The 25,533-nt window shown below is 37.1% G+C and overlaps 1 protein-coding gene across 2 annotated transcripts in view; it reads left to right on the top strand.

Moving 5' to 3' along the window:
* Nucleotides 1–2,482: 2,482 nt before the first annotated feature.
* AKT3 (AKT serine/threonine kinase 3) overlaps nt 2,483–25,533 on the top strand; it is a 379,319-nt gene continuing 356,268 nt past the window's right edge. The window contains exons 1-2 of one of the 2 annotated variants that reach the window (XM_068541690.1): nt 2,483–2,734; nt 12,973–13,130. In XM_068541690.1, the coding sequence (XP_068397791.1) occupies nt 13,085–13,130 (46 nt within the window). In that variant the 5' untranslated portion in view covers nt 2,483–2,734; nt 12,973–13,084. The remainder of the gene's footprint in view (nt 2,735–12,972; nt 13,131–25,533) is intronic. The other variant, XM_068541689.1, reaches the window with a different exon arrangement.

Here is a 25,533-nt window from a genome sequence, read left to right as displayed (position 1 = left end):
CCATGGATAAACATGCCCCTGCTGCCCATATTATTGGAAAGTGACGACAACGAAGAGGAGAATTCTAGCACACACTGTGTATGGAGTACCATTGTATCACGATTGGCAGATTCTCCAAAATCCATGATGGCCCAGACTAAGAGAAAGAACAGTGGTACTTAAGTAAATAATAGTTCTGCAATAAATAATTGTATAATAAAAGCTGATATGCTTTTATTACAGAAAGTGATGAAACTACTAGAGTAGAAGTACAAAACACGGAAGAGATGAAAGTTTACGACTTTTCAAACACATGAAGCCCAGAGTACATAATCCATTGTAGTTTATACAATATTTACTTTTAGGGTTTAATTCAGTTAAGATTTAATACAATCTGATGAGATGGAGAAATATTTTGAGGCAGTATGGCTCATAAGGCAAATTTGGTTCTCACAAATATGTTGACGTTAAAATTGGAAACAAATGAAAATTTCAGTTGATAAGACATATCTGGTAATTCAGAATATCACCACTCTCAGAGTTAAGTATTTAAAAGAGCTTTTGAGACGCTCTCTTTAGCGCTGGTGTCATAGTGACTATTTTCTTAAAAATAAAAAGTGGATTGGGTTATTATAGAATAAAAATCTGACCCATTTTTGTTACTCCCAAGCAAGAAATCTGTAACGGAATCACTTTGCCAATAGGGACTGTTAGAGCTCTGATAATTATGGTAATAAATTCTATTTTACACATAGATAAACTAAACAGAATTAGGATACAGTGTATGTTTATTAATCAGTTCATGACGCGCCGGGAAATACGGAAGAAGGAGAAAAGCAGCAATTGAGGACTTTTACTCTCGGGTGGATTGTGTATATTAAAATGGCAAATTTTGTTCTGAAACGGTCAGAGAAGTGCTTCCCTTACAAATGGAGAAAATCGACTTAAAAAGCGCTTTCTTTTTTTATCAGGTTTCATATTCCTGTCCACGATCCCAATAGATGTGCATTTCACAAAAGATGTGGACATAGATGTATCAATACGACTCCCTATATAAATACCAGGGATATAGTGTAAAAGAATGACTACCATCCCAATGTTGTCAGGACATGGTAAGAGTAGGAAGTGCGCGTCGGAAGGAATCACTCCTTCTAGAGAAAGAAGCTAAAAGCACTAACAAGCTAACAAGACTCTTGCATTGGGAGAAATAACAGGTACACCATCAAGGTTAGAGCCACGTGGCGAAATAATACGGTTTTTTCAAAGTGTTCCAGAATTAACAATACATGGTGTCAGAAAAAGTGAACTTCTTTTATAACTTTATGGAGTATGATGTAGAGTTAAAAAAAAAAAATTGGCCATTTTGAAAAAAAAAAAAAAAAGTGTTTCCATTGCAAATATCCTCAGAAGCCATGAACTTCAAAAGAAAGAAATGCTATCTTCTTCGTAGTGAATGCAATACATCATGGCTTCCCCAAAGTCAATGAAAACTACTGTCTCTAAAAAGTGTGAAATTTTAAGGTTGAATTACGATGCTACTGCAAGCCGTACACTATGTGTGGTGATTGCTTACAGGAAGCCCAGGGATGGCTCTTCCGAAAGAGGTGTTCTAGACTGGACGATAAGGTCTCCTAGGAGTCAGGAAAGGTGTCAGACTCTGGACTGACCTCTGAGGTGCAGAGGGGTGGGGTCGGTTCCCGCCCGGCTCCAAGCTTTCCGGGGCGCGCCCCCCCAGGGCACCGCCCATCTCTGGGGCCTCAGGTCCGGGCCCCTCACGCGTCCGCCTGACCTTCTTGGAGCTGCGGCGGGCGGGAGGAAAAGCCCCGGGCCCGGCTGCGCGCGGAAGGCAGAAGAGCCTCCCCTCCCGGGCCTCGGGTGCCCGCAGCGCGCCACGAGGGCGCGGGGAAAACCCACAACTTCCCGCCCAGGAACGACGCCCCGCTCCCGGCTTCGGCTGGGGAGAAGGGGGGGGCGTGTTCTCGCGAGAGGAGAAGGGGCGCGGGCCGCCGCGGGCTTGGGGGGCGCGGGGAAGCCCGCGGACGGGGGCCCGCGGGGAGGGGGCAGAGGCGGCGGGCCGGCTGGGGACGCGGGGAAGCAGCTCCCGCCAGTCGCCGTGCGCCAGCTCCTGACGTCAGGAGTTTTCCTCAAAGTCAACAACAAGCCTGAGGCGGCGGCGGTGGCGAGAGCTGATCAGCGGCGGCCCCATAGGGAGGAGGGGGCGGGGAGGCGGCGGCGGGCCCCCCAGCGGGGCGCGGCCCGAGAGGAGGCCGCAGACCCCCGACCCGCGCCAGGCCGCCAGGGCCCAGAGCCTCCACCCGCCGCCGCCTCGCCTCGCCGGCGCGACCCGGCCCCCGCCCGAGCGGAGTTTTCTGGTGATGAATTGAATTTGTAGCCGAGATCCGATTCCCACGTAGAGTCTCCGCCCCCTCCCCCCGCCGCCTCCCTCCTCCCGCCGCCGCCGCCGCCGCCGCTGCCGCCGCCGCCGCCGCCGCCGCCGCCGCCGCCTCCTCCTCCTCCCGCTCCAGCTCCGCGGCCCGGCCGGCTCCCTCCCTCCCTCCCCTGCAGCCCGCCGCCTGCCCTCCCGCCGGCCACACCGGCTCCAGGGGGGCCAGAGGCTCTGCGGGGTGGGGGGAGGACAGGAGGGGAGGAGGAGGGAGGGGGACCCCCGAGTCGCCCCCTCTCCTCCCCCCGCCCCCCGGCTCCATCCTCCGCCGCCGCCCGAGCAGCTGCGGGGCCGCCGCCGCCGCCTTTGCAGGTAACAGCCACCGCCCCCCACTCTCGCCCTCTCCCCGCCGCTCCTGTTCTCCCTCCGGGCCCCCCTCGGGCGGGGGTGGCGGTGGGTAAATGAGGTGGGGGCGTCCGGCTTGTCACCGCGCCGGGGGCGTGGGCGGGGGCTGGGTCGCCGGGGGCTGGGGTTGGGATGCGGGTGCGGAGGCCGGGGATGCCCGGCGCGGACGGACCGCACCCCTCACTTTGCTGAGGGAAGCTGAGGCGGCGGTGCGCGGGGGCCGGGGAGGGTGTTCCTGGCCTAGCGATGCGGTCCGGGTCTGGGCCGCCCGGGCCCGGCGCCTCTGGTCTCTGCGCCACTCTCGATCCAGCCCGCTCACCCTCCTCGCCGGCCGGCGGCTAGGGGAGGGGGCCCGCTCGGCCTGGGGTGGCGGCGGGGTTATGTAACGCGGGGAGCGCCTGTGTCAGGGCGTTTGGGTGGGGGAGGGGGTTGTGTGCGCGTGGGTGGGGGAAGGCAGGGATGCGACGGCTCCCCGGGGTCTTGTTCTCCACCCACCGCCCCCCCCCCCCACCCCGCCGCCAGCGCACAGGAAGAGACGGCCCTGGTGGGGTGGGGGTGTGTGGGAGGTGGGGAACGTGCTTGTCTGTGTTTTTAATAGTAGTGGGGTTTTGATCCGCTCCGGAGTTGTGTGCTAAGAATAGAAATGTACGGAAGATGCTGGCTTTGGCGGATCCAGTGATGCTGTCGCTGCTGGCGGCGGCGGCGGCGGAGGCTCTGGCTGCAAGTAAACAAACCAGCCTCTTCCTCGTCCACCTCCTTCTCCTGCGCATCGGTCTGCATCAGCCATGATGCTAGTGGGGCCCTTCCGAGCCCAAAGTTGAAGCGGAGCTGGTTGCTGTGTTCACCCTGACTCCTAGGCGGGGTCACCCCTTGTTTGGGATTTCCCGGGAATCTACAGTTAGGCTAGATTGAATTTCTTTGGGGCCCTGTTTTCAATACCGGTATTTACTGTTTATCTTCTGAAAGCAGAGGAAATGTTTACTCATTAAGTCAAGGCTGGGATACTCACGTTTCTTCCATCAAAATAATGTTATGAAAATAAAACCAACACGTTTCACCAGTGTGGTAATTGGTTGAAAGCCCAGTAGTTTGTAATGGATAACGTTTCCAAGTAGAAATTCAACAGTGAAACCCAGGTATCTATGTTAATTACTGGTGTCAATAAAATGTTCACACTATTTTAGTTCATCATGAAGCTAAAGAATGTGGAATAGTGACTTTTTTTTGTAGTTAATACGTTGGCAACTGCCTCAAATCATCAATTTAGATATATGTTCCATCTTTGGTAAAGCATGGTCATGTAATATCTTTTAGTGGACTGTAAATCATTAGACAACTACTGGGCTTTGTTTTTGATGGAAAGTCACTAAATTAGGATATACATTGTTGGAAAATAGTTGAAAAAGCCAAAGGAGGAAGAATTCCCTAAAGACGGTGTAGGAAACTCTGTCTTCTGAACTTGTCATGGCGAAATATGTGTAAATGAATAGGCATATTACAGGAGGTGGTTGTCTAAAACGTGAAAACATCTTTTATTGGAATATCTACTTATTAGTATTACTAGTTTTAAGGTATATGACAGGATGCACAATTATTTGCAAGATAGAAGTCAGGACTGTAGATTTTTTTTTTTCCTTTGCTGATACATAGTCTTGACTTTGAAAGTTCACCAGTGAGATTGTATCTGAAGACCTGTTTTTTGTTTTTCTCACCAGGGTTTACCCCAATACCTTTGATTGGTTTGAGCTTTTAATTTTAAAGTGAGGGAAGTGCATATATCACACGAATGAGACAACATTGGAAGTTAGGTGAATGTAAAGTTTTAGTTTTATGTTTGTACTGTGTATTTGCAGTATGTAGTATGTTTTCTTAGAGTGTTTGAAAAATAATGTCTAAAGTAATTCTGCAAAAAAATTTTTGAAACTATTATTTGTATTCATTTTGTCTCCTACTTTTAGCCTTTCTGTAATGATTACTTTAGTGAATTGTTTTCCAACTTAAAATTAATTTTTACTTTGACTCTTAGTTTAAGTTCTGTATGTCAGAATATTGCTTTGGATGTTTTTGTTTATGTAACTCAAATGGCTGTAAAATATTTTCAATAAGATTTCATTCATTCATTCATTCAACAAATATTAGAGTGTGAACTGTGTGGTAGGGACTGATTTGATTAAAAACTTTTACTATTTACGTTTCATCCAGAAGATCACTACTATTAGACAGTGAATTTGTTTTCAGAATCACTGCAAATCTAAACATGTTTTCGTTAAACATATGGGACACATGTACTTAGCATAGAGTCTTGTGCAAAGTAAGGATTTAAGGTTTTTTAAACTCTAGCTTTCTATTTAAACATGAGACATTCTTACAAAAAATTCAATGGAAATTTTCAACTACTTAGTTTTCTTTAAAAAGAGGAACTGGTTTTATAAATTAATTTTGTGGAAGTTTGGAATTTACTTAAACTTTGCATATTTTTATGAAAAGATGGCTATACTTTCTTTTGTTGTTATATCTTTTAGTACTGTAACTCACCTTTGGGAAGATAAGGCAATTGTTAATGATGTGTTAATTGGATTTTTAGCATGATTTGATAGGATCTAGTCTTTATAGTGTGATTAAGTTTCAAGCACTAAAAAATATTTAACATAAGAATATATGACTAACATAAGATGCAAGACAGAAAAAGAAACCATTTCATTTTGACCAAATCAGTCGTGTAATTTGACTTGCATTTTTATTTTTAAGTTAATATAAATTAATGCACATGATTAATTTTCGTAGATTTGTGTTAGATTATTTAAATTATTAAAAACTTGTTTTTTACTCCAGGTTTCAGAGTGCGCATCAGAATTCTAAATGTTCGTTTCATACACCATGTACTTTTCTGTAGTTGCCTGAATCATCTGAATCACCTGATGTTAACTTACATGTTTTATCATGGTCTTTTATGTATGATAGAGCTACATTCAATTTAGAGTTAACGCTAGCCAGTGCCTGATGAGTGCTTGCATGTGCCAGGTACTGTTATATGTGCTTAACATGTGTAAATGCATTTAATCTTCACAATAGCCTGTTACACTTTTGAAAGTGATTTTCACAGGAGAAAATACTTTTTCTGGTATTGTAAAAATTTGTTTCATTTTAACTTTATTAATTTTGAAACACTTTTTCTTTCAGTGTTTGTCCTAACCTGTTTGTACCTATTATTAGAATTCACAATGACAATGCTAAATTTCAATAAACTTGTACAGTAAAATTTCCATAGAAATCAAGATAATATAGTAAAAAAACATATTGACTGATCCGTAACTTTTTTTTTCATTTCATTTCTTTCAAATGCTGAATTAAATGCCACAGATGTTTACATGTTTTATTGTAGCACCATAGTCTTTGAACATGTTAGATGTAAACATTTGCTTTGCCAGGAAATCTTCAAATAGTAGTCGATAGGTAAATTAGTGTATGCTTCTTGACCTGTAGATTTGTTTTTTAGTTCTTTTCAATACTCTGTTTATATTTATTTGTCACCAATTACAGATATTTCACACTCTTAAATGGGTATATTTTGCTAATATTCAGAGGGAAAAGTAAAAAAAAAATTATTGGAAGAAATCACTGGGAGATTGTCAAATGAGAATTTTTTTTCTCTATGTTAATTGAAAAAGCCTCTGACTATATTTGGGAGTCTAGGGGATGAGAGGGGGAGGAAGATGGTATTTTTGCCAGTAGTGGAATTTAGTCCAAATTTTGTCTGAGTGGAATTGATGTTTGAATGTTTTATCTTCTCAACTATATATTAACCTTTTGAGGACAGGAACCGTGTATAATCAGGATACGATCACCTAAGATGCCATCTATAAGTGAAATAGATACTCAGTAGCTTTAAACTTGAAGAATCATAAATAAGAGCTATTTAGAGTTCATCTAATGCTATACTTTTATTTTTATGGCTAAGGAAACTGAGGCACAGAGAATTAAAGGACCTTATATAGCATTACTCTGGGCCGGGCAGAGTTGGGAATAGGGACCCAAGTTTCTTGTCCTGTCCTGTGCTCTTTCTAATGCACCATTGTAATGAACTTTGTTACAGGATTCCATACCTACTGGTTAACTTTCAGTTTAATCAGGAGTAAAATCTGTCAGGCTGATTAATGGCATTTTTGTGCGTGTGGATTCTTTTTGTTTTATAATCGGGGAGGTCCCCGAGTCAGATTTTAGAAGGATTTTACAGGTGTATTGGAAAAATGTGGCCAACTGTGCAACTAAGATTGTTTTAGTAGCAACCCTCAACCTGTCCGTGTGTTGTTACATAAGTGCTTTCAAATAGAGACAAGCCACATTTTACGTGAGAAATGTAGGGGTGAATTTGTCAGTAGCTTGTTCAGTGGTTTAGGTGAGCCAGAGGAATCCAATAAGCATTTTCGTAGTTGTTTCAAATTAGAATATTAAATATATCACCCAGCACGAGTTGCTTTTTTTTACTCGATTAATAATGGATGTGTTGGTTGAAATGGCATGCAAATGCCCTAAACAGGGGTAGGGAAGAGGGGGGAAAATGCTTTATGGTTTTGTATACATATTTCAAAGTTTATAAAGCTGATTTTTAAGAATTGGCAATTTAGAATAACTGGTATTTTGTGTGAAAGTTAGAAATCTTGCCTTTGCTTATTCAGGTATTTTCCTGTAGTGTGAAACAGTGAAGATATCTATATAGAAAGAGTTTAAAGAAAATCCACAAAGTGTATTGTAGTCTGAAGAGAGGAAAGGTATCCAAAGTATATAGTTTGTATGGTTCACTTCCCTATATGACATGTTTTTAGCAGGATAACAACTCTTAAAAGGACAGACTGGCTTAAGAGTTATTTGAAGTGGAGATCAGGTTACCTTGAATTTCCCTTCCACTCCACTATTTTTCCTTTCCCTCAAATCCTTTTAAAAGTTTCATTAGCCTTATGCATTTATTATGGCATATATTAGTTTTACCTATTTCTTAAAATCAGTAAATATCATAGAATTACACCATGGTTACCCTTGACCATCATTTGTTTTTCAAAGTAGCAACTTTCTATTGTATTTGGATATCAGTTCTTCATTACTTTAGTTTGGCTAGCGTATCTAAAGTATATAAAAAATGTGGGTGCAGAGCAAGTATATTCTACATAGTATTAATTATAGCCAAATGTATAGTAGTTTATAGCAGGTTGTATTATAGATTTGTATCATGGCTTTTAACTTAGAAATTAACATGCAGGAAATTATTAACCTATGAATTTTGCTCTTTATAAAATAGAATTGCTGGGGGTGCTTTTTAACTTTATGTCAACCTACTTTTAGTCTTCTATTATAATTTCGTTTGTGATGCAGTAGTTATATTTAATTTTTAATTTATTTGAAAACATGCTTTACTGGACTTCTGAAATATAATTTGTTACAGAAAAAACTTCAGAACTATTCACAAATGTTGTACATGTTTTTGAGAGCTCATGTTGTGTTATTTTGTAGAAAGCACAACAAACTGATGGAAGAAGTTACTTGTCACTAACTTGTTATGGTAACTGTGAGGAAATAATGTCATCGTTATTGATTGGTTACGGTCTTGTTAGGTTCAAAATTGTAGATGTGATAGCTACTGCACAAATTTGTCTTAGAGTTAAATGAGAAAATGTGTGTGAAAGCACTTTGATAACAAATTATTATAGGTTTGGAAAAGATTTTTGAAATACTTAGTTTTGCTTGCCCCCTGTATACTCAATTATAGTTCTTGTCACAGAGTAGATAACCAATACATCTTTATTGACTGAATGAACATATATGTGTATATATATAACGTTTTCTTGTGCGAATGATATTTTAAACATGTTTGAAGAACTTTATTGCTTAAAATTGAATGGTTGCCTGCTGTAAGTAAACAGATATCTTTTAAAAATTCTTAAAAGTATCATGAAGAAAATATCCCATTCTTTCCCTTTTTCCTCCCATAGTGGATAATTTTGGGCAGTGTTGATGCTTGATTTGTTTGGGAATTGAAACTTCACCGTCTCAACAAAAAGAGTCAAAAAATGTCGAGAAAAAAGGATAATTTTAGTGTGTGTTAGGCCTTAAAATTAATGGAGGTCTATAGGAAACATACTTTAATGAATAGGGAAGAATATTTATTTCAACTTTAATTATTTTTTTGTAGGTGCTTCCGTAATGTTTAAGTTCAGGTTTGTTTTTACCACGACTTCATACCATTCTCTGTCGACTTAATATTAATTTGCTTCGTCTTTATTAGGTATCTAAAGCTGCATCTTTGTTCTTTCACTCATCCATTCATTCATTTATTCCATATTTGTTGAGCATCTCTTATGTGCCAGGCAGCATTAAATTGCTTTACTAAATAATAATGCTATTGAATGAGGTAAAAGATGTGAAAATGTTTTGTAAATTGTAAAATGACATTCAAATGTAATTATTATCATTATCAAATTCTCAGATAATTTTGTATGAAAATACTTTTAGTGTAACTGCTTTGTGTAAATTATAAATTGAATCTACTAAGAATTTTGTATGAAATTTTTTATAAGAATGGGAAAGATGAGATTACCCAGCGATGAATGTTTAATGCAATAGGTTTAAAAGAAAAATAAACCAAATTTTGTTTCTTACAGCTCATTGGATAGGACACATTTCTAAAGAAGTTAGGACTGTAGGACTCTACCTTAGGAAGCAGATTAAATGCCTAAAGTACAGCCCATCATTTAGCAGATTAGTGTTTTTAATAACAGGGAGGACTGAGTGGGAGAGTGTATTTGACTTGGTGCAAAGAGTGTTGCCACTGTAGGAAAAGTAGATCAAAGAGTATGGTTTACTGCTTGAGCATCAATAGCATTGGTTCTATACTAAAGACAACGTTCACTTCTAGCTTATTGATCATAATCCTAGGGTAGTATACCTTTGAACGTCTTTCAAATTGTGTTCAAATAATGTATCATTTTAGCCAGAGGTGACCCAGAGCAGTTTTAAAGCTGAAAATTATGAATATGGGTGGAATTTGGTAACATTTTAATGTGCAAAATGGATAAAGCCATCTCTGTAGTGCCTGGTTCACTGGCCCTGTGGAAGATGGTAAATTTTGTCCTGTTGATTTAATATACATTTAAAAAGTTTAAATGTATAGGCACTGATAAACATCTTTATCTAAAAAACTGGTTTTTGGAAACAGTTTCTTTATAAAATGAAATTCATTGATTTTGGGTTGATCTGAATATTTCAATATATTGTTTTGTCCTGAAGAGGCAGTGCTAATGGAAAGTGTGTACCTGTTTTTGTGGTCTTGATTCTCTTATAAAGTAGCTGTATGACATTGGGCAAGCCACTTAATCTGTCTTGACTTCTGTTTCCTCAGCTGTAAAAGAGGGTCCCTTCTAGCGCTCTAGCTTTAAGATTCTATCAATGAAATGTCCACTTAAAAAAAATAGAATCAATTTTGAAAATACTTTTGTTTTTCTAGTGTTTTATATAAGGGTATTATAATACAAATTATTTTAATAGGAAAATATCCTGTATATGTTTATTGGATGTGTATTATTTTTTGTTTATTACTAAGTGTTGGTCGCTGATCTCTTCCCTTTCCAATCCCAAGGATATTAAGATACGAATTTTCATTTACCCAGAGTATACAATTTTATAGTCAGAAACCAGGAATGGCTTAATAGATGTGAGGCCTCTTGCTGTAAGTACTACCAAAGAGAAGGTCTAAGTGCAGTTCTTCTAAAGACATCATTTTGCACTAGTGTCCCTAATAACTTAACTTCCTTATACAGTTGACTCTTGACCAGTACTGGGGTGGGTTGCTTCCCTCACCCCGACCCCAGTGTCAAAAATCTGCCTACTGCTATCTCTATCTCAAAAACAAAGGCATTGATAAATGATTTATCCAAGGGCAGGAAGCTGAAACAGTTTGGATAAAATAAGGATTCAAACTAGTTCTTTTGATTCTACATATTGTGGTCTCTAATTGAACACAAACTTTTCCCCACACTTAGTTTAAAGATCTGTAAAATGAAAATGCAGGAACTGTATTTATTGAAACAAAAATCCATGTATAAAGGGACCTGCACAGTTCAAACCCCTGTTGTTCAAGGGTTAATTGTAATTATTTATGTTGTATAAAGAGTTAACCCTTTCAGTTATCTAGCTTCATATTAAGTAGCCAGTTGACCATGTTGAGTTCTTCAGGAAGTTACATAAATCAAATTAAAATGATGTTTTGATTCTTTACTGAAAGCTTTTTTGTTTTTGTTTTTTGCCTGTTTTTAATGGTGAAATTGGGTCTTGTCCTGAATTATGTGGCCATTTCCTATGGCTGTTTTTCACAGTGTGTTCCCCTGGATTTCAATACATGTTACTAAAGGAAAAAAAAAAGCCCTGGGTGTTCAAGTAAGTTTAGGATTTGCTGAGATAAATAAGGTTATACATTATATATTTTGTACCTTTAATATGGTAATAGTGATGTTTCAAGAGAAAGACATGGTTTATAGAATTTCGCAAACTTACTTGACCAAATGATTTTTTTTTCTTTTTTTAACCCTCTTTCTCTTCTTATTTTTCTGGAATTTCTCTTCGTATTCTGTCAAACATATTTTGGGAAAATACACCGAGATTCTAATATTCCTTTTGATTCTGTACAGTAGCAGACCTGAATGATTTTGAGGACAGTCTTGGTCCAGCCTGTAGTTGCTGCCCTCAGCCCCATGGCACATGAATGGGGTGGTCTTCTATTCAGCCACATAAACTTTGTCAGTCTTTCTTAAGAGAATGGTAGTCTTAATTCCTGACTGCTAAATGATTAGGCTCTGTACTTAATTTGCATTGGAAAAAGAAGTGTAATTCATTTCAGTACTAGCTAGGAAGTCTAACCTTGAACTTATTCCTATGCCCTATTTATTAAAACCATATTTGAGAAAATAGTATAGTTATATAGTCCATACATCCATTTTTCTGGTTATCTAAAATTTATGCCTGGGTTCCTGTGTCACGTTTTTTGGTCCCTTTCTGTGAAAATGCTTTAATTCAGTTTTATCTTGGCACTTTCCTTTTTAGATTGAGAGGGACAATAAGAAATAGCCAGTAAAGTTCATTGCTGTATATATGTGAGGATATTTTTGAGGACTTTTGTTTATTACACTACAAGGTATCTTATGAAGACCTATGGGTTAAATTTCAGATTTTTGTCCTAGAACAAATTGTTTCCTTCTGAACAACTTCTTTTTTTCTTTTTAAAAATATTTATGGATACTGTAAATATTGAAACTGATTGTATTTCCTTATTTGTGTTGCTTCCTGAAAGCTTCAAGTTAAATTTGTGGTCCATCTTTCACAAATATGTAGATTTTTACTCTGGCTTCTTTTTATCTTAAGTCAATAAGAATGCAGGCTCTGGAATCAGGTAGATTAGGTTCAGATCTTGGGGCCATCATTCATTAGCTGTGTTGAAATCAGCCACTTAATCTCTGTGAGCCTCAGTTTTCCCATCTATGAAATGGAGTTAATTGTATAATAGATGTAAGCACCTGTAATAGTTCTTGACATGTCCTGAATACTCCATACTTTTTCCCACTTTCATATTCCCTTTGTTTCACTTCATCTACTTTAAAAAAATAATTGATTTTATATTATTTATAATATTTTATTTATTGTAATCTACCTAAAATATTTCTTGGAACAAGGCAGAGTAAGCATAGATAAATGTTAGTTACTTAGCACATTGTTTTTTACATAAAATCCAGCAATTAAAAACATTCACAATTGCTTTGCCATACTATTTCTAAATTTACTGAGATTTTGAAACTAGACCTACGTGAAGATTTACTTTTAGTCCACCTCACTTTCATTCTCTTCCCTTTTTACCTCAAACACACATTACCAAGGAAATGTTCTGTATTATTTGTGTAGGTGTGACAGTGGTTTTCTTAAGACATTTTTTTGTTGCAACCTCGTAGGTTAAAAGTTTCACTGTCCTTGGAAGTTCTGTCACAAGACCAGGGAAGTGCATTCATTATAAAACTACTTAATAAATAAGTTCCCCAGTTTGAAGAGCTAGACTTTTATGTGAGGTCAGGCCAGTTGAAGACATTTACAAAGAATTAGTTGTTTGTTATTGCTATGTGAGTTGCAAGAATGGAAAAAAAAGAAATTCTTTCTTCAATACTTCCTTCCAGGCTGAGTCATCACTAGAGAGTGGGAAGGGCAGCAGCAGCAGAGAATCCAAACCCCAAAGCTGGTATCACAAAGTACCTTTTCTCCAAGTTGGGGGCTCAGAGGGGCGCCATCATGAGCGATGTTACCATTGTGAAAGAAGGTTGGGTTCAGAAGAGGGGTAAGTGTTCAACAAAACTGAAAATAATATGGTTGGTAAGTGTGCTAACACTAAGTGGTGTCCTGGAAGTTGATATTTTTTTCTGATGCTGTTAACAAAGTAAACTGTGACATACTATGTCCACTAAGATAGAAACGATATTTAACGTATGTGTTAGGAATTTGCTTGTTATTTAGGAATTCTTTGTAATTCTTGATTTTGATCATTTATAATCAAGAAGGTTAGGCTTTCTGGTATGTTGTGTGCATGGATGTTACAGAAAGTTCATGTTGTATTTTTCTGTATTGTCCACAGATTCTACAATCCAGAGAGCTGTCTTTAGAATGATTTAATATCTAGAAAAGTATCTAACTTGTATGCATTTAAAGACATGTAAATATATAAATAAAAATATTCAATTATATTAAGCCAGTTTGGGCGGTGGCAGGGAAAGGGCTTAAAGTAGTAAAGAGGAAGGATTCACTCACAAACTCATGGATTCAGTAATCCCATAGTTAGATAAGTAAAGTCCTAAAGTAAAAGACCGAATGAGGAAAGGGATTGTGTGTGTGTGTGTGTGTATGTATGTTTAATTTCATATTTTAATTTTTCATGATCTACTTTTATTATTTCTGGTTAATAATAAATAATTATTACTTATTTCTTAAAGTTATTTAGATAAATACTTTAGATAAATAATTCAAATGCATTATTATTTTTTAATACTAAAGGAACTCTTCAATGTAAAGCTTAGTTTATCCTCCATGAGATCACCTGCTAATGTAGTCAGTGTGTTTATTAGAAATCTAGACTAGAGTTTAGATTAGTTGCCAGGCAACTACTGTTTATCCACATGGCCAAATTCAGTAGGATGAAGATGGTTACATTCTCAGAGCTTTTAAGTTCTCGTATATCTATTTTCTGGTTAAAAGTTACCTCTTAATAATTTAGTGATTTTTAATATTCTTTGAAGTTCTGTATTTAATACTTAGGCTAAAAAGCTGTTGTCAATAGTTAAATATGATTATGTGTTAATGAGTTTTTAAAAATCGGCCTTATTGAGTTGTAATTTACATACAATAAAATTCACCAATTTTAATCCACCAATTTTTACTTTGATGAATTTTGCTGAATTTATACACTAGTGTAACAAACCCTAAAATCATGATATAGAACATTTCTATCATCCCAGCAAGTTCCCTCATTCCCCTACACAGTCAGTCCTCTTCCCTGAACTCTGGCAACCACTGATTTGCTGTTACTATAATTCTGCTTTTCTAGAATTTCATATAAGTAGGATCATAGAATATGTAGTCCTTTGTCTCTGGTCACTTTCACATAGCATAATACTTTAAAGATCCATCCATGTTGTTGTATATATCATTAATTTGTTCCTTTTTCTTGTTGAGTGGTATTCCACTATCTGGACATACCACAGTTTATCTGTTTACCAGTTGGTGGACACTTGGGTTGTTTCTAGTTTTTGGCTGTTGTGAATAAAGCTGCTGTGATCATTTGAGTGCACGTCTTTGTGTGATGTGTTTTCATTTTTCTTGGGTATTAACCTAAGAATGAGATTACTGAGTCATATGGTAAGTGTATGTTTGTAAAAAACTGCTAAAAACTGTTTTCCAAAGTGGCTATTCGTACTGTTAAGTTTAATTTTTCTCATGTTATTCTCATATAATAAATTTGGAAAGCATTTTCACATTTCAGTGCTGTATGAAAGTTATTTAAAAATTTTTTTAACTTGTCCATTACATTTATATTATTTTTCCTATTTTTTTTGGGGGGGCTGGCAAATCACTTAAACCTTTTGGAGTTTTACTTTATTAATCTCAAAAATTTGCTCTCACAAGACTGTTGTGAGGATTAAATGAGATAGTGGGTGTGGCTGTGTTTTGGCAGTTCTAACACAAATGTAAGCTATTACTATCACCACATTTTATCAAGGCTTTAGGGTGGTTCTTGAGTCTTATTTAATTAATCGTGTCTTGTATGAAATACCAAAATAGAAGTTTGGTGTATACTGCATGGCATACAGAAATATGAAAAAGAATTTCTCATTGTTTTTCCTGAATTATTTAGTGAATGGGGATTGTAATGAGTGTGTGTGTGTGTGTGTGTGTGTGTGTGTATTTTGGGAAGTAATAGTCATATAAGCATAAGAATTTGAATAGTACACAAGGTATAGAATGAAAAGTAACTCTACCTCTTCCAACTAGTTTCTTTCCTCAGAGAGACCTTTTCTATTTTTAATTCTTCTGCTGATTATTATCCCAGTTTTATATATAATATGCTAAACATTGTTTTTGATGAATCTTAAGTAATCTAGTATATCTTCATTGTGAAAAAATGAAGAATTTTAACTTTTAATACCTATTCTCTCCCTTCTTCCTTTTATTGATATTTGTTTATTTTTTGGTGTTTGTGGTTAAACTTCTAGCACTTGCACCGTTAATTATAGAAAGTATAAACTTGCCACTTTATAAGCTGAGGAAAATTAGTACCCCTCACAATCTTTCCCTTGAATTCCACATTCCCTTCCCATTTTATGTCAACTGTAACATTGATTTTATATTTTTAAGGTTTATAATAGTTATATTTGCTGCATCTGAAAAGCATTAATCCATACTATGATTATGTACGTAATACTGCTAAACAGAGTAGTATGATGGGATCCATAGAGAATAAATGGATTTTTTTTTTAAACATCTTTATTAGAGTATAATTGCCTTACAATGGTGTGTCAGTTTCTGCTTTATACCAAAGTGAATCAGTTATACATATACATATGTCCCCATATCTCTTCCCTCTTGCATCTCCCTCCCTCCCACCCTCCCTATCCCACCCCTCTAGGTGGTCACAAAACACCGAGCTGATCTCCCTGTGCTATGTGGCTGCTTCCCACTAGCTATCTATTTTACGTTTGGTAGTGTATATATGTCCATGCCACTTTCTCACTTTGTCCCAGCTTACCCTTCCCCGTCCCCGTATCCTCAAGTCCATTCTCTAGTAGGTCTGCATCTTTATTCCTGTCTTGCCCCTAGGTTCTTCTGACCATTTTCTTTGTTTTTAATTTTTATTTTTAGATTCCATATATATGTGTTAGCATACGGTATTTGTTTTTCTCTTTCTGACTTACTTCACTCTGTATGACAGTCTCTAGGTCCATCCACCTCACTACAAATAACTCAGTTTCGTTCCTTTTTATGGCTGAGTAATATTCCATTGTATATATGCGCCACATGTTCTTTATCCATTCATCCGATGATGGACACTTAGGTTGCTCTCATGTCCTGGCTATTGTAAATAGAGCTGCAATGAACATTGTGGTACATGACTCTTTTTGAATTATGGTTTTCTCAGGGTATATGCCCAGTAGTGGGATTGCTGGGTCGTGTGGTAGTTCTATTTTTAGTTTTTTAAGGAACCTCCATACTGTTCTCCATAGTGGGTGTATCAGTTTACATTCCCACCAACAGTGCAAGAGGGTTGGTTCCCTTTTCTCCACACCCTCTCCAGCATTTGTTGTTTATAGATTTTTTGATGATGGCCATTCTGACCGGTGTGAGATGATATCTCATTGTAGTTTTGATTTGCATTTCTCTAATGATTAATGATGTTGAGCATTCTTTCATGTGTTTGTTGGCAATCTGTATATCTTCTTTGGAGAAATGTCTATTTAGGTCTTCTGCCCATTTTTGGATTGAATAGATGGATTTTTATACTCTCTTGGTACTCAAGATCATCCCATACTTTAGTCTGGCTTTTAGTTTGGCATATAACTTTTTTCTGGATTTTATAATTACTACATTTTCCCCCTGTTGGTAGAAGAGGGTGTGCCTTCTTCATCATATCACTTGGTTATCTAGCTTTTTAATCATACTGTTTGTTGAAGTTCTAATGTGAACTGACTTTTTTCTGAGTATGATGCTTAGCTAATATCACTATTTAATTGCATTCTTGGAAAAGTGCTTTCTTAGCTCTCATGTCTTTCTTCTTTTTGTTTTGGATTTATTTTGTGGTTTTCTGGAGTACTTCCTGAAGTACCGTTTTCAGAAAGAATGTGTTTGGGTGCTTGTCAACACCATGTTTGAAATGTCCTTTTCACTTTTGCACCTGATACATGCCCTTGGCTGGGTATAGAATTCAAGTTTAAAATAATTTTCCTTCAGCATTTTGAAGGTTGTGTTTCATTACCTTTTATAACCAGTTTTACTGATAAGAGGTTTGATGCTAATATGAATAGTATTTTTGTAGGTAACCTGTTTTTGTTTTCTGGAAGCTTTTTCTTGTTGGTGCCTCTTTATCCTTGGCGTTATAAAATTTAAGGAGGATGAGTTATAGTCCTTTTTAATTTATCCTATAAAGCATTTGGTGGATCCTTTGAAAATGTGGGCTGTTCTTCAGTTCTGAGAAACGTCTGTATTTCTTTCATTATTTTTTCCCTTCTATGTTCTCTGTATTCTTTCATGTTTTTTTCCTAGAGCTTCTATACCAATACTCTGTTTTGAAGTTTTTCTTTTTTTTTTAACGTCTTTGTTTTTTCTCTTTGTTCTGAGAGATTTCCTTGACTCTTCTTGCCCTTTATTGAATTATTTACCTCAGCTTTTACTTTATATTTCTGGGAATTCCTTCTAGTTCATAGTCACCTGCTCTTATTTTACGTATATAATATAATCTGTAATCTTAGGACACTAAAAGCATTTTAAGTTTTTTCTCCTCATTGAATAACTCTTCCAGTTTGTTTATTTTGGTTCTTTTTTTTGGTAGTGGTTGTTTTCTTCAGGTGTCTGGTGATCCCTTTTAGTCTGTATACATTTCTGAATGAAAGACTGGGGTTACAGATAGTGTCCTCTATTTTTACAATTTATGTGTTTTCCCTATACTTTGATAAGTTAGGTTCACTGAGTGAGGATTTGTGATGCTAGTGTTTAACTGTACTCTTGAAAGGATTAGTTGAAACAGTTGGACTTCTTTTTTTCTTCCACTCTTAATTTATTCCTTTAGAGATTTTCAGTATTATTTTAATAATAATTTTATGTTTTAGTCAAGCAAATTTCATTATATGGTCTGTTGTTGTTTGGCTATATTTCGGTTCAAAGAATTTCTTCTGAAAGATTATTAATTATTATTTGCTCCTTGCTTATTACCCTGGGTAGATTATTATCACCTGAACTTTGGTATACTCATTTGAAAATAAATATAATATCTGCCTCCTTTACCTCACAGTGTGATTGTAAGCATTATGAGATAATGTATGTAGAGGAGTGGTTTTAAACTATTAAACTATAAATAAAATAAATAAATATAGAAAAATTTATAGTTCTTACTTTGGCTGTCAGTTCTTTTTCTCAAACCTGTATTCATGAATCAGTTCTTAGCTCCTATCCAGGTATAATCTCATTTTATTTGTACTTTTAGTGTTAATAAGTTGCTCTTCAGTAAATATCTTCCTAGAAAAGGAAGAAAAGACTTAAAGATAATTACTGATATTATGTAGGATAAATGCTTTCCTAACTTCGGTTATTAGTGATATATCAGTAGTGAAACCTTTTTTCCTGTACTTATCTGGAACAATTGCAAAATGGTGAGTATTAATTGAGATAACACATTAACATAGTATTGTTGGTGTTAGAAATGACAATAAAAGAAACGTCAGTTGCAAACTGTAGTATTATCTGCGTTTTCCTTCTTAATGGTCCTAGGAGAGCACCTCACAGTTTGACTGCACATCAGGATAAGGGGCATCTGCATATATATTAGACACTTCTTAAATTACCTTCTTCAAAGACCAGCCTGTAGGCATACTCTAGGTAACTAAGAATCTTTAAACTAGATGTCAAAAGTTTTGCTTTCTTAGTTTCCATTAGAGCTTAGTAGTAATATTTGCTCTTAAGAAACTTATTGTATTAATAAAATGGGAAATTTAACCTGCTTAAAGGGTTTAAATTATAGAAATAAGTATATTATAATAATATTACATAAGGGTTTATTGTTATTCATAAAATTTTGTTTGGTTAATAGTACTGTTTCTTAAAAACCTAAGTAGTCTCTTATTAATGTAGAGAGCCAGTTCCTTTGATAACAAGTTAAAATTTGTAATGTATTTCTAGTCAACTCATCATCTTGATGTTTTGAAATTGCTACAAATCTAAGAGGTAGTTTTATCATTAAAACATTTTGATTGATGAAAATGCTGCAAGGTATATTAATTGCTTACACTTTTTGTTGTATTAGTATCTAACAAATCGAACTTTCATGTTGTGTTTTGTGTGTGTAACCAGCTTGTGCTTTTAAAGAACTTTTTCCCTAGTTTGCCTTGTACTTATAGTTTCCAATTCAGGGATATCCATAAACTGTGTCCTTTGAATGACATTTGTCTTATAGTCTATGAAATGGTTTGCTTAGATGAACCAGAATGTTAGTATTTGGTGATTCTAAGCTAAAACTTTATATGTTTATGAGTTTTCACACAAAACAGCTTAATCCCCACTGTGCAAAATATACCACAGTAACGAAGAATGTAGGCTCGGTTATGTTTTTAGCGCGTGTTGTGATCTAGTCAATTGTAAGTTGTTACAGAAAACAAAGTGTGCGTTTTTGGGGGTGCTTATCTAAGTCCAAGGGGTCTTTCCTTCTCCTTTAACTTGTATGTACTTGTGTGCATTTTGTTCATGTTTTATTCACAAAGTGACTTTTGAAATAAATTATAAAGTGATTAAGGAGAGAGAAAATGACAGTGTGATTTCCTGTTTACTACTCAGCAGCAAGCATTTTCCATAGAGAGTAAAAAGCGGTGGTAGTGGTGGTAGTGACTATATAAACCACATGGTAGATTAAAGAAGCTCGCTTTGACTATTGATGTTATAAATGGAGAAGAAACGTGGAAAAATTAAATTTATTTTCTAATAGCATTGAAACTTGGAGATTTAATGTATTTGCTGTGATGTGAAATTTGTTTTTCCTATTGTTTCAATATATTTGTTTTGAAAATTTTAATCAAGTAAACCAAATGGAGAGAACCATCAAATAGCTTTCATATGCATTTAGGGTTATATAATTATAAAATTGCCATTACACACCTTACCAATCAACAATTGAGTTTGTGTATTGATTTTGTATCCTACAGTCTCATTAAATTCACTTATGAATGTTAGTTACTCTAAATATTTTGTGATGATAGTCATCTGCAAAGAGCCACAGTTCTGTTTCTTCCTTTCCAGTCTTTATGCCTTTAATTAATTTTTCTGGTCTTACTTCACTGGTTAGGACCTCTAGTATAATGTTGAGTATAATTGGTGAGAGTGGACGTTTTTGCCTTATTTCTCATCTTATTGGGAAAGCATTTATTTTACCACTAAGTATCATATTAGCTGTAGGATTTCATTGCTGCCTTTTATTGGGTTGAGAAAGTTCCCTTCTATTCCCTGGTTTGCTGAGAGTTTTTATCATGAGTGGGTATTCAACTTTTTCAAGAGATTTTCTGGCATCTATTGAAATTACCATTTAATTTTTCCTATTATTCTTTTAATATGTTAATATAGTATACTACTTTCATTGCTGGAATAAATCCCATTTGGTCATGATGATCTTTAATATATTGCCAGTTTGTTTTGCTTTTTAAATTTATTTATTTTTGGCTGCGTTGGGTCTTTGTTGCTGCGTGCGGGCTTTCTCTAGTTGTGGTGAGCGGGGGCTACTCTTTGTTGCGGTGCTCGGGCTTCTCATTGTGGTGGCTTCTCTTGGTGCAGAGCACGGGCTCTAGGCACTCGGGCGTCAATAGTTGTGGCATGTGGGCTCAGTAGTTGTGGGATATGGGCTTAGTTGCTCTGCAGCATGTGGGATCTTCCTGGACCAGGGATCGAACCTGTGTCCCCTGCATTGGCAGGTGGATTTCTAACCACTGCGCCACCAGGGAAGTCCCATGTTGCCAGTTTCGATTCACTAATACTTTGTTAAGGATCCTTTTTTTACATTTATCAGAATACTGATTGATAATTTTCATTTCAAGTTTTGCATAAGTTATGGTAGACTCATAAAATAGGTTGAGAATTCCCTCCTCAAATTTTGAAGGAATTTGCAAAAGATGGGTTTTATTTCTTCCTTATATGTTTGATAAAATGCAATCAGTGAAGCCATCTGGGTTGGAGCATTTTTGTGAGTTTTTTTATAATACATTCAATTTATTTAATAGATACAGGACTATTCAGATTTTGTTTCATCTTGTGTCAGTTTGAGTAAATTGTATATTGTAAGGAATTTGTCCATTTCATCTAAGTTGTTCTATTGTCTGCTAATTCTGACATTAGGATTTTCTTGGAGTTGGTTTCTGTTGATTGTTTTTTTTCTTTGCCTATGATTACATTTTCTTGTTACTTCACATGTCTGGTAATTGTCAGCTGTATACAGTTCGTTATGGTGATCTCTTATTTCCTACTGAACACCACTGCTTTATGTTCTAATTGGTACTTAACTGATTCTATTCAGTCTCTACAGTTCATTTCTCCTGTTGTGAAAAGCAGTTGAAATCTCTGCTTTTTTTCCTCCACTTTTTGCTTTATGCTTTCAGGCTCATTGGAGTTTTTCCTATACATGCACTATTTATCTAGAATTTGGGCAGAGTTTACGTGCAGGTTTGGGGGCTCCTCTGTGTCTCCCTCTCTTGTGGGATATCCTTCTCACTTTCTAGCATTAAAAGTTTTTTTTTAAATTTTTAAAAAAATTATTATTTATTTATTCATCCATTTATTTGGCTGTGTTGGGTCCTCGCTTCCGTGCGAGGGCCTCCTCCAGCTGCGGCAAGCGGAGGCCACTCTTCATTGCGGTGCGCGGGCCCCTCACCATCGTGGCCTCTCTTGTTGTGGAGCACAGGCTCCAGACGCGCAGGCTCAGTAGTTGTGGCTCACGGGCCCAGTCGCTCCGCGGCATGTGGGATCCTCCCAGACCAGGGCTCGAACCCGCGTCCCCCGCACCAGCAGGCAGACCCTCAACCACTGTGCCACCAGGGAAGCCCCCATTAAAAGTTTTTGGCAGTTCTGAACTCCATCATCTGACTCCTTAAACCAGCAAGACTATGAACACTAATCTCAAGGAATGGAGGAGCCCCTAGAGCAAAAAGCCATATAAAAATGCAAATCTCATCCAGTGCAGTTCCCTTCTTTCAGGGGCCAGCTTCCCCCCCAGCTTCTGCTTGCTTTTGGTGCTTTCCACTGCCTTCAAATAGGTTTTTTTTTAGTATTTTGTACAGAATTATAATTTTATGTATGGTAAAGTTAGCCTAATGCAAGTCACCCTACAATCACTGGAAGTGGAACTCTGCTAGGCATATATTTTAATGTATAGATCTAAAATTGTTCAAGTCACTTAGTTTTGTTATTTGTTAATTTAATTACTCATAACAGATTAAGTGGAGTAGAAATTTCATCTGCCTTTGTGGTTGAGGAAACAATGGTTTAAACCAGCTGAGCTCCAGTCACCTGTAAACATAGCTAAACCTTTTTTCCAAGTAAATTTATAGAATTTTAAGCTAGAGGAGACTTTGGAAGTTGTCTAGTCTTATACCCATTTATCTTACAGATTAGAAAACAGGTCATTTTTTGAGTCAGGGGCAGAGCCAGGACCAGTAGCGGAGTTTCTTTATTGCCAATTTTATGATACTTCATATTTTGTTTTTCTCTTGTCACTCAGGAATGTACTGGAATTCTTTTTAAAAATCTATTATTAGTACCTGGTGAGGGGGTAAGAACTGTTGGACAGGAGGGTTTAAAACTCTCTAAGAACGGAAAAGGGGAGTATCTTCCATCTGGTAGAAACTTCATGTGCCATTGAGGAGTGCAGGGAAGCGATACCTCTTGAACTTGTTGTGTTAACTCCCTTGGAGAAGCTACCTCCATAGCTTCTGTATCCTTTGACATGGAGAAACTTTCTTTAAGTATTGGCATTCTGTTCAGTCACATTGTCTTACTGATGTTATAACCATGAACCTACCACTGTATTTTCTTATAGGTATGTTTTTGCTTATGCCAGTTTTTCTGCTTAGCTTCTTTTTTTTTTTTTTCCTTCTGTCTTTGTTGGTGAAAATCTTTCATGACTGTCAAAGCCAAATTTTAGTATCACCTCCTCGGTATTTTCCCACATCACAGTCTTACAAAGTTAGAACGAATTCTCTTGTCTCTAGTATTACATCACTTTCATGCCTTTGCTTCCTTGAGGCTTTATATTGACTAGTTATTGCATGGACCCATTATTTTACTTTCTCCATTATAAACTCCCTCAGGGCAGGAAACTTGTCCAGTATAACTATATTTCTTTCCCGTAATAGGGTCTACCAGTACCTTGAACATAGTAGGCTCTTAATCTATTTTTGACGAATGAATAAGGAAGAGGAAGAAGACAATTCTAGACGTTCAAATAGCAGTATGTCACAGATTTCAGGGCAAGGAACTCAATTTGGGACAGCTGAAGCAAGGCAGGGAATATAGAATAGATCATCACAGTTATGAAAGCAGCCTGTACCTAGGATAGAGTTTTGGGATTCCAGATCAGGTCATATATCTGGTGTGTTTTTGTGTGTAGGAACTAATGGGGTAGGAATTAGTAGAACTGACTAAATGGTTATTCCTGGCAGAGGTGGCTGGGCAGAACCCTCTTAGTCCCAGAATAGGTGAGTATATAAGTTATCTAAACCAGGTAAGTGGGACACTATAGTGAAAATATAGTAGTGGTCATAGTTCTGGAAGGTTTATCCATATTTTAAGGGTAATTTTTGCTTTACTCTTAGAACTGAGAAGTGCTTCTGAGTTCATGAAACTTAACTTTTCAAGCTTATAAGAAGAATCTTTTCTGATGTGTTTCTGATGGATCATTTATTGTAACTAAAATCTAACTATATAAGGCATGACTGTTTCATTATTTAACAGCTCTGAGCACTAGTGGTCTTTGTTTTGCCTTCCTGAGAAGTATAAAACAAGTTCTGTTTTCCATGTGATAGGCCTTCAGATATTTCAAGATCACTATGATGTCTTCCCTAAAATCTTCTTTTTAAGCAAAGTGTTCTCTTTTCTTTTTTCTTTTTTAATTTTTATTTATTTATTTATTTATGGCTGTGTTGGGTCTTCGTTTCTGTGCGAGGGCTTTCTCTAGTTGTGGCAAGTGGGGGCCACTCTTCATCGCGGTGCGCGGGCTTCTCACTATCGCGGTCTCTCTTGTTGCGGAGCACAGGCTCCAGACGCGCAGGCTCAGCAATTGTGGCTCACGGGCCTAGTTGCTCCGTGGCACGTGGGATCCTCCCAGACCAGGGCACGAATCTGTGTCCCCTGCATTAGCAGGCAGATTCTCAACCACTGCGCCACCAGGGAAGCCCCTCTCTTTTCTTTAATTCGTTTATTGTATGACATGGTTTCTAGCGCTCTCATACGTAGTCTTGTCCTACTGTGGAAATATCTCAGTTTGTCTTAGAATGTGGTGCCCAGAAGTGAATGTAACAATGTGTTTATTATACTTTCCCATCACTAGTTTGTAAAAGTTTGTGCTTTCTCATACCGTAGCCATCACTGGGTGTTATTCTTTTTCTGTTTGTTTGTTTGGTTTTTTGTTTGTTTGTTTTTTAGTTTTTATTGGAGTATAGTTGATTTACAGTGTTGTGTTAATTTCTGCTGTACAGCAGGGTGAATCAGTTATACATATACATATATCCACTCTCTTTTAGATTCTTTTCCCATATAGGTCATTACAGAGTATTGAGAAGAGTTCCCTGTGCTATACAGTAGGTCCTTATTAGTTATCTATTTTATATATAGTAGTGTGTATATGTCAATCCCAGTCTCCCAATTTATCCCTCCTTCCCCCTGCTTCCCCCCCTTTTTAGTTTTTGCCATTATATTGCTATTTTATTTTACATTTCTTTGTTACTGAGGCTTAACTTTATTGTTACTGCTTTTAGCCATTGCTTTCCTCAGATAAATTGCTTGTTCTTATCCTTAGTCAGTTTTTATATTGAAGCCTATGTCTTTAGTCAAGTTCATAAATTGTATATGTTCTTATTTATTTGTAAGAACTTTTTATATATTCTGAATACTGTTATTTTATTGATCGTTTTGTCACTGTTGCAAATATTGATATTTTCCTGATTTGTTTATGCCTTTTAACTTCAGTTTTGTCTTGGCAAAGGTTTTTAACTGTTACATATTCTACTGTATCAAACTTCTCTTCCAAGGAGGCCATCGAGGTCATACTTAGAAACTTTTACCCGGTTTTCTTTGAGCATCATTATGATTTTAAAAATTTGTGTTATGGAAGTCATATATGAGTTCTTTTTATAAAAGACCAAAGCAGCAAATAAATAAATAGAGTACCATATAATTCCTCCACTATTATTTTCTTTCTCAGAAATATTAGTGTCAAGTGTGTTGTGCCAGTA

The sequence above is a fragment of the Eschrichtius robustus genome, chromosome 3 (assembly GCF_028021215.1).
Source record: "Eschrichtius robustus isolate mEscRob2 chromosome 3, mEscRob2.pri, whole genome shotgun sequence".
In the NCBI taxonomy this organism is placed as follows: Eukaryota; Metazoa; Chordata; class Mammalia; order Artiodactyla; family Eschrichtiidae; genus Eschrichtius; species Eschrichtius robustus.
This window is presented reverse-complemented; position numbering and strand designations above follow the sequence as displayed.